At 35.7% G+C, this 15931-nt stretch overlaps 2 protein-coding genes across 2 annotated transcripts in view; one reads left to right on the top strand and one right to left on the bottom strand.

Annotated features, from left to right (window-relative positions):
- Window positions 1-286: 286 nt before the first annotated feature.
- Window positions 287-5971, bottom strand: LOC113236571 (nuclear transcription factor Y subunit B-3). The gene is made up of 5 exons (XM_026472707.1): window positions 5704-5971; window positions 5457-5581; window positions 2549-2761; window positions 1966-2008; window positions 287-882 (listed from the first exon to the last, which is right to left on the bottom strand). The coding sequence occupies exons 1-5, from the start codon at window positions 5798-5800 to the stop codon at window positions 779-781; spliced, it is 582 nt and encodes a 193-aa protein (XP_026328492.1). The 5' UTR covers window positions 5801-5971; the 3' UTR covers window positions 287-778.
- A 3404-nt stretch (window positions 5972-9375) lies between these two features.
- Window positions 9376-15931, top strand: part of LOC113236494 (5'-3' exoribonuclease 1) — a 45697-nt gene continuing 39141 nt past the window's right edge. The window contains 6 exon segments of the mRNA XM_026472595.1: window positions 9376-9676; window positions 12585-12811; window positions 13200-13252; window positions 13470-13630; window positions 14462-14626; window positions 15570-15852. Coding sequence (XP_026328380.1) covers window positions 9602-9676; window positions 12585-12811; window positions 13200-13252; window positions 13470-13630; window positions 14462-14626; window positions 15570-15852 — 964 coding nt within the window. The 5' untranslated portion in view covers window positions 9376-9601.

The raw sequence follows: 15931 nt of genomic DNA, 5'->3' as shown, positions 1-15931 counted from the left end.
GGGAATGCCCCAGTTTATTATTATAAGATGTAGGTATTAGTACAAAGTTTTTCTTGAAACTTTGGTCTAAGTGTAAGTGTTTTATAGTCCGTCCATTTACATTGTTCTTTTTAGACAAGAATAGAATCAATATTATAGGAGAGTATATGAAACTTATGTAGAAATTTATTAAATCAAATTAATTAATGAAATATATAACTATTTTTATTTTAAATTAAAATTACTTAAAATATACAAACATTAATTCTTATACGAAAATTCTTTTCTCTAAAAACCTTATCCTGTATGTTACAATTAACTTATATTCACTTTCACATTTTGAATCTGGAAACAATTTAAATACCACACTGTCTTCAATTTTATAATGAGTCATATCACACAAGCGGCATTAAAGTTGGCGTTTTAATGAACGATATCTTGACGTAGTCACTATATAAGTACCAGCGATAGCCACCGCGTTGATGTCAGGTGTCGTTCGCTAAATACCAAACGCGTTTAGCGAACGATATTTAACGTCGTCACTAAATACCAGTGACGCCCTACGGTATCGCGGTGATGACGTAGCGACGACGGTGGCTTGCAACGTCTACGCTTCTAGGCGCTACGGAATAACACTCGTATTTGTGCGCGTAGCTGTCTACTTCGTGTAGAATATGATTTTAAGATCTGCGTCCACAAAAAGAACAATGTCTGCATAGCGTCTTATGCAATATGCCTCTTACACTGGGATAAACACCTCTTCTTTGTGTCCGAAAATGGTCCGAAAGCATGAATATTACTATTGATTATCGAACACGGAGTTACCTCTACTATACGTATAAATGACCGTTTCCGATTGACCATCGTGGTCATCCGGTGTGATGCATCCATGGGTTCCTTCCTCTGAAAAATTGACAAAATTAGTTTCATTTTAGAGCTAATGGCGGCACTTCACATGGCTACTTGTATTCGCTATTGGGGTTTGATGTGATTGGAAAAATATATGACGTACAGATAAACATGCAAACACTGACAATAATGACCGTCTCCACATGGAGCCAAATAATAAAATAATGAATATGACCAAAGTGTGGACGGTTTACTTGCCTATTTGGCTCCTTTGATGGGCGTTGAGATATCGACCAGCGCGCGGTAACGCGAGTTTGGTGTTTGCTGTATTTGTCGAATATACACAAGGGAAATACTTTGTGACATATACCATCCACAGACGGTGATTGTTTGCCAAATATATCAAATACGCAAATACAACTAGCCATGTGAAGTGCCATCATAAGAATATATACACATATATTACTTAGAATATGTTATGGCGTCTCTGACAATGGCAGGAGAAAATGGACATTTTTGTGAAGTGGCGCGAGCACATATGCGACTGGTGGTAAGCGACACATCTGTCTATAACAGTTGCAGTGTCAAAGAGCATGAAATCGCAAATATATGAGGAACAATGCTTCGCACCCGTCACTCAAAGAGATAAAATCGACAAGTCTCATGGTCCTGCAGGTTCACCAGCGCCCTTCAAAACCGCTACGCAGTAATGCTCACATTACTGCTTGACGGCAGAGATTGGAATTTGGCAGAAATATAGAAATGTTGGCCATGTCACGGTGTATTCAAAATTATTGAAATTTCGTCTTTGACGGTAAGTATATATTTTTTCATTGGAATAAGAAATTAGTGCAAAAAAACAAATATTCTGTCATACTTAGAAATAACTCTAGAATATTCTCCGTGATTAAAATCTGGCAGTGAATATTTATTTTGAAAGCAAACAATTTAGTATAGAAACTTTGATACAGTCCAACTCGCAGCAGGTTCAGTATTGCAGCAACCGCAACTGCTAAATACGTCAATGTCTACTAGTCATGTTTACTAAAATCCGATAAACTATTTCAAAACCTGCTGCACAGACTATTTTCTACATAGTGGTTTATAAGATAAAGGATAAAGATACATAGTACTTACCATTGTATAGCACTATAGTTTTATTGAGTTTATTGATAGTGACCTGGAACAAGAAATTAGTATTTTTAGTTTGTTGTTAAAGCATTCCCAGCAAGAACAATTAAAGCCGCATTTTAGGATTTTTTTAGATGAAGGCATTTAGGGTAACAAGTAATTTCGTACTTTAATACAAATGAAACAGCGATTATATTAATCTATTTTGTCACCACCTTACCAACTTACCAACAGTGTCCTCAGGACACCAGACTGATCATCTATTCACAGGTTGGACCATTTCATCCATCTCTGCTTGAAACACTTCGAGATCAGTCTAGGTAATTAATATTATAATCAAGCATATGAAGACTACAGGGGCAGAAACATGGTTATCAATCATACATCTAGGATCCTGATTAATTTCAAATTTTTACCAAAATCATGCTTTCTGTGTATGTTTCCTTTATTTTGCTAATATCTCGGGACAATTATTCTCTGTCTGAATTTAGTATCTGATAGAAATAGAAATCAGAAATGTAAGAAATTGAAAAACCATGATTTTTTTTTTCAAATACCCTTCATATTTTTGTAATAATGTAAAACTTACAGGTGATAAAACAATTTCCCTATACTTCTTCAAATACAGTTTTAGAGGCTCAACATAGTTATCAAAACCGAGGGTGCTCAAGGCGAATAGAACATCTTCTCCATTGATAGTTTTCCGCTTCTCCACCTGGCATCGGTCACTGGCCTCGCTTGTGACAAATGATATGAACTCAGATATGCATTCTTGTACGCACTCGCGAGCATCCTTCGCTATCTGCAAATTTATTACACATTATACTTATATGTCATTATTACTACAACGTAGCTTAGTATAGGGACATTTATAGCTGCGGCTAGCAGCCGATTTATGAATACCACTATAGTCGTGTCTTTTTTGCAGGTGGATTAAAACGACATACACACATCAAAAAAAGTTTGCGATCAATAGCATAAGCTCCTATAATTCTTTAAATTTAACTTTATCAAGAAAAAATCTATGTTGTATGCTTTCTTTAAATAGGAATACCCTGTTTGAAATTAAAATATAAAACTATTTTTTATTATTTATTTTAAAAAATTGAGCCATTAATCATAATGTAATAGTGATAGAAATTTCATAGAAAGAAAAAGACTGTTTAATTAAACTTAAACAACAATTTATTATTAAAAGGTGTGAATTCAATATAAAATAACTCCTCCCATGGCTCGAATACATGCGAAGATCCTCCTGGGCATGCTGAGGATCAAGTTATCCAGCATTTCCTGGGGTAACCTATCCCATTCTTCAATAGCGGCTTCCCTGAGCTCTGGAACTGTCTGGGGACGTGGCTCACGGTTCCATACTGCTCGTTTAAGAGCATCCCACGCATGCTCTATTGGGTTTAAGTCGGGCGAGCCGGCAGGCCAGTCTAATCGTGTGATATCGTATTCTTGTAGAGCAACATTGACTCGTTGAGCTCGATGTGCGGGCGCATTATCATCGACCAGTACAAATTGGTGCCCATGGTTTACTCGGAATGGTCTGACGATATCATCAATAGCAACTGCTTTGTACATGTCTGCTGTCATGAAGCCCCGATACTGGATCAAAGGCGTTCTAGCTCCAATCATAATGCCACCCCAAAAGGACACCGATTTTCCGCCTTGCTGAACTGTTCCAGTGGCAGTTCTTTGTCTTTCACGGTCGCCTGGTCTTCTCCAGACACGGACACGTCGGTTATCTGGATGAGTGCTGATTCGGGATTCGTCAACGAAGAGACAGTTTTGCCAAATGTTTTCGTCCTCACCTTCTTCATTTTGCCGAAGTCTAGCCCACTGCAATCTTCGTTGTTGACGTTGCCGGGAATTGAGCGGAGCTCGCCAAGACCTCCGTGCTCGTAATCCAGCCTGGTGCAAGCAATTGCGAACGGTCTGCGTGCTAACTTCAAGCCCAGAGGCGGCCCTAACTTCTGCTTTTATTTTAGTAGCGTTGATTGTTGGATCACGGGCTGCCAGCAATCTAATATAGCGCTTTTGGGCAGCTGTCAAAACAGTTGGGCGACCGCTGCGGGGTCGGTCAGCTAAATTTCCCATTCCGTGATACCTCTGCAACGTAGCCACGACACAGGATTGGGATATAGGAAGTCTGCGTGCTATTACTCTCGTGGTGTATCCTTCTTCCCTCAAAGTTACTATTCTAGCTCGTAAAACCTCTGATAATCCTCTTGGCATTTTTTCAATCACAACTTTCCACGAAAAATATCTTGAATCGCTTATAATTGACTAAATCAGATTTCTGAATGAGTGTAAGCTAGGACTGAAAGCATTTTTATATGAAAAAACAATTGAATTCTAATTTATTTTTAAATAAAGAATCTAAAAGGAAGAAAAAATCATAATATAATCTACAATAACAAAAAAGATTTCAGTTTTTCGAAGTGATCGCAAACTTTTTTTGATGTGTGTATGTAGAGTTGCCAGCCTTCATAAAATTTAAATAGTTATGTAGTAGTTAATAGTTGTTGTTGACAGTTTCATCTATAGATTGTGAAAGAAGATAAAATTTTGCCAAAAACGACTAAATTGTGAATGTTATGACATTATAATAATTACTAATTGCATTGTTGCCTTCTTTATTCTTATTTTGACAGTTTGACTACTAGTATCGAGATCAATTTTATTTCATATTCATTTTAACAAAATTAGCCAGGTTTGATAGATGAAAAACTTTGAAATGTCTCCTCTATTTATTTTTCATAAACATAGTTCTAAATACAGTGTATGCATGTATGAACTTATCGAGGTTGAGGATGACTCATTTATTCCATAAGCATGACCAATATTCAGGTGATGGTCACTAAAATGTTTCTCGACTGCAATCACTAGCTGCTTGCAAGCGGCCAACATTTTTGCGCAATGAACTGTAATTTTATTCGGTCTTCACAAAAGACAGACTATAATTAAAACTCAGAGCCAACACCAACAGAATTAAATTGCAGCATTTTCTTTGCTTCAATTTTTTTAAACTCCTCTTGCAATGGCATATGTTAGCTCCGGAGTGCCTAAGATTGGCTTAGGTTATGCTGAGAGGTTTTACCATACACATTCTTCCAAAAAAAATGCTTTGTGAGTAAGAGTGGAGAATTTAAAATTCAAAAGCATTTTAAAAGATTGGACTAAAACAATTCCAGTACAGGATCCAGACTATGTATCTGATTAGACATTTTTTTCTTAAAGGTACTTTAAAACATGATATAACAAGTGTTATTTAAAGTCAATAACAAATTGAATGTAATGCTAAGTACTAGAAAGGAAAACTATGCAGTGGATTTTATAATAATTGTATCATTATCGTTAACGTATTTCTAGTAGTATTTAAAATATTTCAAAATAAAAATGAATAAATAAGAATAAAGCAAAATTACTTGCTGATAAATAAGTTATTATGTTTTAGAAATTTATATGACATAAACAATAATAAATGTTCTTACCTTTCCATTCTCAGGAATGGCCCTTTTCATAATTTTAGCAATATTGGCAATAGGTAGGAATCTGTCCTGTTCTCTAAGAGGGACGTTCTTGCCGCAATTTGAATCGGAATTGTTCTCCTCTTGTTCTGGAACAATTCACGAATTTATAAACGGAAACAAGACTACAATAATGCACGAATAAAAAAATGGAAACACGACTAATGCAAACAAATAATAATATGACGTGGTGAATATTTTTGGGTCTTACCTAAAACGTCGTCAGAATTCACAACATAAGTCTCCTCATCGACTAAAAATCCACCTTCCAGCCGCACCAACTCGTTACCTAGTTCGTCATTATCCATATTATTCCCTTGATTACGTCTGTAGACGTAAATTATTTGCAAAAACTTATGTAAACGTGAAGGTTATTTAAATGGTTTTATCTAGTTTTATTTACTGTAGTAGGTTACAATGGTTTTCCTTGTTGCTATAATTATTTATTTTAAAATATTCGTGAAAAAGGTAATGGAAACTAACGTAGTATTTCTTATTATTTTGTGATGAAAATCACAAAACAATAACTACACCACGCTACGGAAACACTTCAGTATTTGAGCCGACCATAGAAGATCAGCCTCATCATCCACTTTATTCAGAACCTAAATAACAAACTTACGTACTGGGTATGGAGGTCTTATTTAATTGGACGTACGAGGCCCACGGCGTTTGACAAGCGTTTGACACAAAAAACTAGGGGTGGGTGATAAATAACGTCACGGAGAAAAAATCGCGAAGATTCGCCGTCAAACAGTATCACTGTGACTCGTTCCGAAGGAACGACGACGGTTCAAAGTCACATAGGTGTTCCTCCGTTCCAATAGCTATCCCCGTCACTCACATCACGACATACGTATTTTATATAATGCGCGATCTCCGTTCCGTGGTGACTGAGCGCGCAACTCGTTGTAGTTCTCTTAAAATCGGGCCATTTCGGCGATGGGAGTGATCGAAATAGGATGACTTTCTTTGCTCACTCACAAGTGTCGTAGGTGCTTATTACTACTAGAAAAGGTGGATGAAAAAAATCTGCAGCAGTTATTATAAACTTATTTATGAACAAAGTAAAATATTTTTGTATATTTGTTTTATTATAGGAAGAGTTGGTATTTTATATTTATGTATAATCTACTTTGTGTATTCTACTAGAAATATAATTACATTACACTTTATTGCTATTTTTAACAATCCAAAGATTCGCATTAAATAAGTAACAAACAAAATTACATTAAATACAAAATCAACTTTTTGAATGTAATTGAAACTTATTACAAAGGGAGTAAAAACTTAAATAATTCTATAAAAAACGGCTATAAGTATTATAAAGAAACCGCTGGCTAAAACCGTATATCGTGAAGTAAGTTATAGGCGTGATAAGGTCACGGAAGTAACAGTCGTGACAAAATCACGATGATTTATCACTGTGATTTTTTTGGAACCGGAACGACAGTCACGGCGATAGAAATGTAACGCTATTCCCCATGTCTACAAAAAACATTAAAAATGAAATATGTCTAACAATTTAATAAATCATCGGCAACTCTTGGAATGAAATTATGTAAATTATTTAAAATAAATTGACGTGTTAAATTTATTGTTATAATAAGTTTTTTTAGTAGTAAAAACTTTAATAAATTTTACGATGATAAAAGAGTGCCTTTCTCATGGCCTACATTATTCTCAGAAGTCGAAATAGCATGTCGAAAAGCCACTTGTCCTGTAACTGTCTGAAAGTATTTAGTGGGTTGGTGGCTACAGATACTTACTTATACATTTATTATATTAATAAGATATTACTTATAAGTTATTTTTCTTACATTTTAGCTGTTCGGACAGCGGGAGATCATACTTATGATGCACCACTGCTGACAAAAATAAAAGTGATGTTACTTAGTTTAACATGCTCGATGGTTTAATACGACAATATGACACGATAATGTGATTTCTCGGTGTTGTCAAGGATTTAGTGACTTTTCCAGTGATTTTTCCGCATTTAACATATAATAATTTTGTTGGTGTATCGAATTTTGCATAAACGATTTTTAGAATTACTACTGTGAGTTCGATAACTTAAAAAAAACTGATCGTTATGTTTACTTCACTACAAATCTTTTGATATATAATTATATATTTTCTTGTTGTTTCTAATGTTGGAAAATGCGAAGAGAATGATAAATCTGAAAAAAACGCCACTAGAATGTAAGTTGTAAATTAAAGTAAAAAATAATTAGACGTCGTGTTAAGTCGGTAGATATATTACTATAAATGAATGATGTTGGTTTTTGACTTATGTGCTCTAATCCGCCGAGGAACCTTTTGTTTAATAATTGTGTTTTGTTATAATTCATTAATTGTTAAATTCAAAAGATGAGTTGCTGGGAGTTTCTTTCGCCGTTTCTTCTCCCATGCGTTAACACCTTTACGAAACGGTAGTAGCTTTCGTTATTAATAAACAGATATAACTGAAAATACAGTATTTTATTTTAAACCACAAAACATTAGCAATATGAAAAAGTAACTAGGACCGATGAAACCGTAATTTTTACCGTAAAAGTGCGATACAGGACATCACTAATAGTAACCGATCCATAAAGGTTTGCGGCGCGTCACTATTCGGTACACTAGCGCCACCAACGTGCTGTCACGGGGCACGGAACTACCTCTACGAACGTTCCTTTATTTATAGGGCCTGTTTTCTATCTGTGCCAAAACACAACATTCATAAACAATATAGAGTAGCAAAAATCTAGTTAGGAATGGGGAATTGGAGAAGACAATGCTGTTTACGACTTACTGGTAGATCTATCGTGCTGCCATCTATCTAGTTCAGGAGAAAAATAATTTTCGTTTGAGTTTTTTTGTGAACTTTAAGCCAAATCTTTTTATGTTAACTGTTTAGGAGAATTTAAATTTAAAAAAGAACACTTTAAAAAAAAAAAATTTTTTCATGATTCTTTTTTTGTTGGAAAGGGGGTACTTCCATAGTGGTTCCATTTCATTTTGAAGAAAATCATCCACCTCGAAGGGTGGCTGTTCACGCATGAAGATTCATTTTTATAAATGGCGCCTAACTTTAATTTAGGAGCAATTACTTTAATGGTTGATTTTGCTATTTCTCCAATTCAAGGCGTTTTTCTCTCAGTATACTTTGAGTAGTGAGAACCGATTTTTATTATCTCTTGTGTCAAGTCCTGTGTAGTGGCGAGCTAGGGGATATTTCAATAAAACTTAGCAAATAGACGTAATTCCACGTTTTTTAGTACTTTGTATTGCAGTAACTCTTCTGATTTACACTCTCTGAAAAAATATTGAAAAAGTAGTAATTAGATGTTTACGTATTATTAAGACTTGGTTACCTTATTTCATTTTCTCTAACATTGTAATTTTGAAGCGAATGAATACATTACAATTGAATAATATTTTTTGGACAGATAGCTATGAAGAATTTCATTCTAAAATAGGTCAAAAACACAATGTTTGTTATTTTTTGTGTGTAATTTTATGCATATTACATTTAAAAATATTATAGCTGTTAAGTGTTACGAAAATGTAAAGAGGTGGTAATTTGCAGTGTAACGGATTTCAAATCCAAAATCGAAGTACTCTTTGTGCAAAACAGCGTTGTGTGCCCTATCATAGATAAGAAAATTGAATTGTCAGTAGCGATTGCAGATCCGTGTCGATTTGTTACTGTACTCGATTTCATACTGTAGTATGAATGTCGATCTCAGTGGTGGACCAAGAAAAGTTTTCTTATCTTAATTTAGGTATTGACATTTATTATAGGAACCGTACCATTAGTACCATAATACCTATTGTCAATATATTTTATCGATTACATAACTAAATATAATCGATTTGTTGTTTACACACCATCCCTAAATCACCCCCAACGATGTCGAAAATTACTGTTTTTTGATCCAATCTCTTAAATTTGTTCATTTAGAACTGCTGAAAGGAGTTATACAGACGATGGTAATTGATATTGGATACCTGAGTGTGTGATAACAAGTGCTAAACAGTTTAACCTGTTAATCAGGTTAGTGACAACAAACAGGGACAAGAGTCCATATTTATCGCGATTTTTTGGAAAATAAACATTCAGAATGGGTGTTCCGAAGTTCTTCAGATACACCAGCGAGAGGTACCCCTGCCTCAATGAGCTGGTAAAGCAATACCAGGTATATAAAGTTTGGCTAATCTTATGTACTTTAGTGTTGAATATAACCATTGCATTGTTCTTTATTTTAATGGTGATTACCTATTAATTGTGTCCAGTGACTTGCTTAAAGTTGAATAAACCCATAGCTACATTAACATTCGTTAAAATTATAAAACCGAATTAAATTTAAATTAAAAAAAAGAATTACATGTAGGTATGCATCGTCTTACAAAAATATGTCACAATATTGTACTAGTACATCCCAACATTGGGAGACAACATTCATTACAGAGTAGAGGTGGGTGATAAATAACGTCACGATGAAAAAATTTTATATAATGCGCGATCACCGTTCAGTGGTGACTGAGCGCGCCACTTGTTGTAGTTCTCTTCAAATCGGGCCATTTCGGTGATGGGAGTGATCGAAATAGGATGACTTTCTTTGCTTACTCACAAGGGTCTTAGGTGCTTATACTATTAGAAAGGGCGGATGAAAAAATCTGCAGCAGTTATTATAAACCTATTTATGAACAAAGTAAAATATTTTTGTGTATTTGTTTTAGTTACTATAGGAAGACTTGGTATTTTATATTTATCTATCTATCTATCTATCTATATCTATCTATTTATCTACTTTGTGTATTCTACTAGAAATATAATTACATTACACTTTATTGCCATTTTTAACAATTCAAAGATTCGCATTAAATAAGTAACAAACAAAATTACATTAAATACAAAATCAAATTTTGTGAATGGAATTGAAACTTATACACAGGGAGTAAAAACTTAAATCATTCTATAAAAAACGGCTATAAGTATTAGAAAGAAGCCGCTGGCTAAAACCGTATATCGTGATGTAAGTTATAGGCGTGACAAGGTTTTTTTTTTTTTTTTTTATGACATTAAGTAACGGGACGAACAAGTCGTGTGCCTGATGGTAAGCTACACGCCTGCCCATAACAGTTGCAGTGCCACCAAGAGCTTTAAATTACAAAGATCTTGGGGGCACTGCCACTGCGCCCGTCACCCTGAGACATAAGTTGACAAGTCTCATGTGCCTGTAATTTCACCAGCACCCTTACCCTTCACAACCGGAACACAGTAATGTGACCATTACTGCTTGGCGGCAGAAATAGGTAATGTGGCAGTACTTCCCTGGACGAGCTCTTTCACAAGGAGCTCTACTGCTACTAAAAACAAGGTCACGGAAGTAACAGTCGTGACAAAATCACGATGATTTATCACTGTGATTTTTTTTAACCGGAACAGTCACAGCAATAGAAATGTAACGCTATTCCCCATGGCTATTACAGAGGGAGTTGGAAAGCCGAACAAATTTTTTAGGGCTACAGGCTGACATTAACAACTGACAGATGAAATAGAGCATAAATGCACCACAATATCTACAGTGGAATGGACTGGACATCAAATAAAAGACGGAACCTTGTATAAATGTTCATCACCAAAGAACCATTACTCAAATGTAAAATAAATTAAATTGACTTGAAATTTTGGTAAAATATCTTATAAATATATTATAATTAAAAAAAAAAATTTTAATTGTGGATGAAAACACAAGCGCGCGTTAGGGACACTGTGGCTCTAGGATGCTACAGTACCAAAATTTTTACAGGCACTGTGTGGCTAGGACACTTGGCGGGTTTAAGCTTTACCTAAAATCACAATTTAGGCTTGACTGTAATTCGGACCAAACTACAATCCTTCTGTCTTTACTATAAATAACCCACGACAGGCCCGAGACATTATTACAATAACTTAATTGACTTAGACTATTTTGGAGAGTATACAGAGTGTCTTTTGTAAATGGGACAGTATGATTAAATCATAAAACATAGAAGATACAAGGAAACCAGGAACCATTAAGTCTTTTTTTGTGAAATCAATTTTGGCTTAGTCATTTTATAGTCACACGTGATTTATCCATAAAAATGAATAAAATTCATCTAAATGTTTTTTGTGCCGATTGACTCAGTTTTATGTAACAATAATTTCATTGTATAGGATGAAAAAACGGGACTGCAGAAGTCAAATTTCATAAAATATATTTTTTGTACAAAATGATAAAATTGACTCATTTTTCTTAATGCTGATAGAATTAGCTTCTGGTTGATTTCATTGTATGGGATGAAAAAAATTTCAAGTCAAATTTAATCAAAATATACCTCGAAAGTTACTGACATGCCAATGTGCATATTTATGACAAGGAGGGTAGAAATATTTATATACTTTTTATTTTGGGCTTGCTGCTGCGTATTTACTTTGAATTGTGTGAATGTTAGTGCATGTTAACATAACATATTTGTTAGTACATGTCATTGGATGTTGAAATGTGTTCATATCTATTTATCAAAAGAATATTAGTTGTGTCAAATCCTAGTGAGCTGCGGGGCCAGCACTATAGAGCGCGACTTACAACAGAGCGACATAGAAGCGCGAGATATTGCTATTATCTATGGGCGTACAGCAGTATCTCGCACTTTATGTCGCTCTCGCGCAGGTCGCGCCTTATCATGCTAGCCCTACAGGTTACGAAATACTTAAGTTACCATATTCTCAGGTCACCAAACCTTCATCTTACCACATCCTCAACTCACCACATTCACTCACATCTCAAATATTGCTGGCGTGTTATGTGTACTGTGCGAGGAGGGTGGTGGGTGGTGGTGTTTCAACCATCCATGCACTGATATCTATCCTACTACAGGTTTCAAATACGAGGTTGCGCTAATGAACTTCTAGATTGATTATGTTGGAGACCATGTGAATTCGCCAGCTATGTCATGAGTACTGTTTAATTAGTATGGTGTTCAGAAACTTATAAATCATAATAATAGTATGGTGTTCATGCTTTGCTGCTTTGCAAGTAACTGTGCTCTTTTTACATTATTGTTTTTTTTTTTCAGATCCCAGACTTCGACAACATGTATCTAGACATGAATGGAATTATTCACAACTGTTCTCATCCAGATGACTCCAACCCCCACTTCCGCATTACAGAAGAGAAAATCTTCCGTGACATCTTTCACTATATTAGCATATTGTTCCAAATCATCAAGCCTAAGAAACTATTCTTTATGGCTATTGACGGTGTTGCTCCAAGGGCAAAGATGAACCAGCAGAGAGGCAGAAGGTATGTCTTTTTCTTTGTAGCATATTTAATGCTCTTCAGCTGAGCGATGTATATATAAATATTTTAAAATCATCAAGTACAGGCTTATTCAATTTGCGTTTAAATCGCGACTGTATCAGTTAATTAATTTACAAGTGTTTTAATTGGTTCTAGTATAATAGTCATCAACATCTCATTTAAGAGCCAGGCTCTTGTCAGTGTAGGAAGAGCAATATTTTTTTATTCTGAACTTATCAGATGTTGAAACAGCAAAAATATAAAGAAAAATTGCTGTAACCGTTGGCGCCCACCTCGCGCGGTATTTACTTTAGGTTAAATGCAATATTCAATTATGCGTGACCTTACGCATAAAACATAGTATTGATGTATCTATAACTTACTTCAACAGATTCAGATCTGCCAGAGAAGCAGAACAGCTGGAAGAACAAGCACGAGCTAAAGGTGAGAAAATAACAATATTATGGACTTACACAAATTTCAACACACAAGTACACTTATGGACATATTTAAATGAAAAAAAAAAACATTTAGCTAAAAATAATTATTTGTGGAAAATGATAACTCCAATCATCTTTCAGTCAGTTCAGGTCGGTGGTTCACAAGAACATTTTTTATATAATTACCCTTTACCTTTACCCTTTTTACATCTGATCACCAGGTGAAGTGCTACCGTCAGAGAAACGCTTTGACAGCAACTGCATCACACCCGGCACGGTTTTCATGGCACGTCTGCATGAGCAACTGCGCTATTTCGTCAAGGAAAAGATGACCAATGACCCGCTCTGGTCCAAAGTTAAAGTTGTGCTTTCGGGACATGAGGTTAGTTGATTTTTAGTGATTGTACTTAATGCAAGAACGGCAGCTATGGGTATTTGTCGCTATTGACATAATCAATTCATAATAAGGGGGTATCATGAGTAAAGATGGGCTTATTAACGTGGTAACAGGATGCAGACACAATGTGCTACGTTATTAATGAAAACAGACCCCATCATGCAGTAACAATAAATGTTAAATTGCAATTACATAAATAAAGAAGGAAATTTACTTATTGATAAAAAGATCGAATAAACACAAAGAAACATTCCTTCTATTTGGCTGGACTTGAACCAGCCACTTTTTCGCCAAACCAGTGCATTCGCCACCCAACGAGTTAGTAAACGTTAAGAATTTCTCTACGTGCTTGTTGCGTATTGGTTTTAACGACCTTTTTCCTTTAGAAACATGAAAGTTTTTTGCCTCACTCAATTGAATATGAATGGAACCGAATGGAAATCGACTTATTTGGAACTGGTTTTTTTTATAACACAAGTGACGGGACGAACAAGTCGTGCGCCTGGTGGTAAGCGATACGCCTGTCCATAACAGTTGCAGTGCCATTCAGAGCTTTAAAATGGCGCCCGACACCCTGAGACATAAGTTGACAAGTCCCATATGCTTGTAATTTCACTATCATCCTTACCCTTCAAAACCGGAATGCAGGAATGTTTATATTACTGCTTGGCGGCAGAAATAGGTCAGGTAGCAGTATTTCCCTGGACGAACTCTTTCACAAGGAGCTGTACTGCTACTGTTTACGAAGTACGATTACGGTGGTGGCCGGAATGGAAAGTTCCTAAGGACTCTGTTAAGCCAGTGTGTACATTGCAGACTCCTGGTGAAGGTGAGCATAAAATAATGGACTACATCCGGTGGTCGCGATCGCAGCCCGACTATGACCCGAACACGCGGCACTGTTTGTACGGACTCGACGCTGACCTCATCATGCTCGGCATGTGCACGCACGAGCCGCACTTCGCGCTGCTCAGGGAAGAGGTAACGGTGCATCTCATATGAAAATCAAAGAACATTGTAAAACAAATATAAATGCCATTACAAATAAACACTAAAACAAACATGTAAATTCCAATATCGATGCCTTATATATCACGAACGTTTGTAGCAACTACAAATAATGAAATGTAGCTAGCCTTTTCAGGTTTTTTCATATATAGGCTATACATCTTCAATGACGCTGCAATTGCTACAATATGGAGTTGATGTAATGTCCATAAGTTCACTTAAAACTCTCCCAGGTACTCGTAAATTGATAAGATTAATATAATGTTATAAAAATATAATAATTTCCTAAACGAACCCAGACGGATACCAGCGGCCGTAGCATGGCAGTATGTGTGATAAACCTCCCCATAACTTATTTATTTCAGTTGATAAAGCTATGTTGCCATTATTAATTTTTTTTTATTGCGAATACTGAATCGGTAAGATACCGCACTAGAGTCATTCGTTCTTTTGTTTATTTGGTAAATAACCATTATTATACATTTTCAAGAACAAGGATAACGATATGAAATTGTGTATATAGCTATTTGTTAACAAAAAAATACCGGGTTTTTGTAGTTCCAGTTTTTACATATGTTGTATATTTGTGTGTGCATGTGTGCGGGCTGCGCCCCGTCTTAGCATTAACCGATTTGTTAATAAACCAGTGTGCAACGAACTGGCTTTGTTAGTGGTCGCGTACCTTCCCGCTATACATATATATGTATAGTGACGTCACGATGCTCGCCGTGTTAGCGATTGTGATCAAATTTTAAAATGCCGGTTTATCATTCGAATTTGACAGCTAAATATGGATATAAATAGCTTTATCACGGCGGCATGTTTCTATTCCATTTAGGTATCGGGAGATTATAGAAGCAAGATATTCGCAAAAAATCTTTTGAAATCATCTTAAAGTTATCCTGTTCATTCACAGGTGAAATTCGGCAAAACAACGCAACGCGCAACGAGCCCCGAAGAAACAAACTTCTACCTCCTCCATTTGTCATTACTCAGAGAATATCTGGAACAGGAGTTTATAACTATAAAGGACAAACTGCCGTTCCCTTTTGATATAGAGAAAATTGTCGACGACTGGGTGTTAATGGGATTTCTCGTGGGGAATGATTTTATTCCTAATCTGCCAAACATGCATATTAGCAACGACGCATTGCCAGTATTGTACAAGACTTATATGACTGTGCTGCCTACTTTGGATGGTAAGTGAAAGCATGTTACAAAACAATACACACACACACACACACACACACACACACACACACACACACACACACACAC

The sequence above is a fragment of the Hyposmocoma kahamanoa genome, unplaced genomic scaffold (assembly GCF_003589595.1).
Source record: "Hyposmocoma kahamanoa isolate Upper Pololo Valley unplaced genomic scaffold, ASM358959v1 92, whole genome shotgun sequence".
NCBI classification, from domain to species: domain Eukaryota; kingdom Metazoa; phylum Arthropoda; class Insecta; order Lepidoptera; family Cosmopterigidae; genus Hyposmocoma; species Hyposmocoma kahamanoa.
Note: the sequence above shows the minus strand (reverse complement) of the source record. Positions and strands in the feature narration are given on the sequence as shown.